This window comes from Neopelma chrysocephalum, unplaced genomic scaffold (genome assembly GCF_003984885.1).
Source record: "Neopelma chrysocephalum unplaced genomic scaffold, ASM398488v2 Primary Assembly neopelma1_94682, whole genome shotgun sequence".
In the NCBI taxonomy this organism is placed as follows: domain Eukaryota; kingdom Metazoa; phylum Chordata; class Aves; order Passeriformes; family Pipridae; genus Neopelma; species Neopelma chrysocephalum.
This window is the reverse complement of record NW_020923388.1, coordinates 1-2,096: the sequence shown is the minus strand read 5'-3', so window position 1 is coordinate 2,096 and position 2,096 is coordinate 1. Positions and strand designations below refer to the sequence as shown.

The following is a 2,096-nucleotide window of genomic DNA, read 5'->3' as shown; positions in this document are numbered from 1 at the left end:
GAGTGACCCCTTGAGGGGTCTCAGGGGGGTCCCACAAAGCTCAGTGGGCCTTGTGACGGGGCCGGTCGAGGCTGCGCTGGGCGGCGCAGAGCTGGTAGCAGGCGTCGAGCAGGAGGGCACCGGGCACCAGCACCCACAGCCCGTTGAGCCCCACGAAGTACCCCCAGAAATAGAGGGGTCGGGGGTCGCTGTGGGTCCAGCCCTCCAGGGCCTCGGTGGCGAAGTACAGAACGTCCCCGTAGAGCTGCCCTGGGAGGGGACAGACGTGGGGACACGTGTCACCCACCCGAGGCATGGACACCAGGACAGGGGATGGGGACATTGGGACACCAGGAGAGCAGGGGGACAGGAATGGGGACACCAGGACAGGGGGATGGGGACACCAGGAGAGCAGGGGGACAGGGATGGGGACACCAGGGCAGAGGATGGGGACACTGGGACACCAGGAGAGCAGGAGGACAGGGATGGGGACACCAGGACACCAGGAGAGCAACAGGATAGGGATGGGGACACCAGGGCAGGGGATGGGGACACCAGGAGAGCAGGGGGACAGGGATGGGGACACCAGGGGGATGGGGGACACAGGAAGGGCTGTCACCCCCAGGGCAGGGACACCAGGACAGGGAGATGGGGACACCGGCACACCAGGAGAGGAGGGGGACAGGGATGGGGACACCAGGACAGGGGGATGGGGACATCGGGACACCAGGAGAGCAACAGGACAGGGATGGGGACACCAGGGGGATGGGGATGGGGGACACAGGAAGGGCTGTCACCCCCCCAGGGCAGGGGGACGGGGACAGCAGGGACGTGGGGAAGATAGGGATGGGAGACACGAGGACACCAGGGCCAGGTGTCACAGGGCTGGGGACGCCAGGCCAGGGGTCCCGGCCGTACCGAGGGACACGATGAGCTGCAGGACGTAACGGGCCGGGTGGCGGCGCAGGAGGGCGAGGAAGGTGAGGAAGCTGAGGGGGCCCCAGGCCCAGGCAGTCACAGTCTCCATGGCCACCGTGAAGTCATCGCTCCTGGAAGGGGGCAGGGGACACACAGAGGGGTTGGCCCGGACCCTCTGGAGCCCTCGGACCCCTCCTCCCCACCTCCACAACCCCCCCAAACTCACGTCATGTAGCGGCTGTCGGCCTTGGCGTATTCCTTCCCTGGGGACAGCGGGGAGTCACCGGGGGTGAAGGGCAGGCAGGTGTCCCCCACACCCCCCAGGGGACCAGGGCACCTGGGGGACCGCAAGCACTACTGCCAGCACCCAGGTGTCCCCCTCCCCAGGGGACCAGGGAACCTCCAGGGCCCCTGTTGCCCCTGGGGACCCCTCCTCACGTGTCCAGGGAACCTTCAGGACCCTCTGATGCCCCTGGGGACCCCTCCCTATGTGCCCAGGGAACCTTCAGGACCCCCCTGATGCCCTTGGGGACCCCTCCCCACGTGTCCAGAGAACCTTCAGGACCCCCCAATGCCCCTGGGGACCCCTCCTCATGTGCCCAGGGAACCTCCAGGGCCTCTCTGATGTCTCTGAGGACCCCTCCCCATGTGCCCAGGGAACCTTCAGGACCCTCTGATGCCCCTGGGGACCCCTCCCCATGTGCCCAGGGAACCTTCAAGGCCCCCTGACGCCCGCGGGGACCCCTCTCCAAAGGCACCCACGCGACCGGGACCCTCCCCAGGGACCCCAGCCCCACTCTGGGGTTAGACCCCCCAGCCCCAGCGGCTCCCCCCGTTACTCACAGACGTCTGCCAGCAGCCCGGTGTCGGCGGGCAGCTCCCGGTGCCGGAGGCTGAAATAACCCTCCAGGACCCCGTGGATCCCGGAGCACACGAGGAACCAGCCCAGCACCAGGCGGCGGGCGGGGCTCCGCGAGGCCCCGCCCTTGGCCCCGCCCCCTCCCAGCGCCCACCCCGCCCACAGCAGCGCCGCCGCCGCCACGCCCACCGCGCCTGCGCACTGCCAGCCGGGCCGCGCGCCGGCCACGTAACCCGGCAACGTCAGCGAGCGCGGCCAATAGGGGTGCGCCCTCGTCTCCATGGCAACAACACCGCGCCCTGAGGGGAGGGAAGGCGGAAGTTAGAGGAGGGAAAGGGGG

General features: G+C 69.3%; 1 protein-coding gene across 1 annotated transcript; it reads right to left on the bottom strand.

Annotated features, from left to right (window-relative positions):
• Positions 1-6: 6 nt before the first annotated feature.
• Positions 7-2,086, bottom strand: LOC113980567 (3-beta-hydroxysteroid-Delta(8),Delta(7)-isomerase-like). The gene is made up of 4 exons (XM_027707797.1): positions 1,741-2,086; positions 1,124-1,160; positions 898-1,028; positions 7-249 (listed from the first exon to the last, which is right to left on the bottom strand). The coding sequence occupies exons 1-4, from the start codon at positions 2,036-2,038 to the stop codon at positions 41-43; spliced, it is 675 nt and encodes a 224-aa protein (XP_027563598.1). The 5' UTR covers positions 2,039-2,086; the 3' UTR covers positions 7-40.
• Positions 2,087-2,096: the final 10 nt, after the last annotated feature.

What these genes read in the sequence shown, in the direction of transcription:
- LOC113980567 (XM_027707797.1), bottom strand. Translation starts at nt 2,038, where the DNA reads ATGGAGACGAGGGCGCACCCCTATTGGCCGCGCTCGCTGACGTTGCCG. An exon ending in CGGGCTGCTGGCAGACGTCT is followed by an intron (nt 1,161 to 1,740) that starts GTGAGTAACGGG and finishes CGCTGTCCCCAG; the next exon opens with GGAAGGAATACGCCAAGGCC. An exon ending in GCAGCTCATCGTGTCCCTCG is followed by an intron (nt 250 to 897) that starts GTACGGCCGGGA and finishes GTCCCCTCCCAG; the next exon opens with GGCAGCTCTACGGGGACGTT.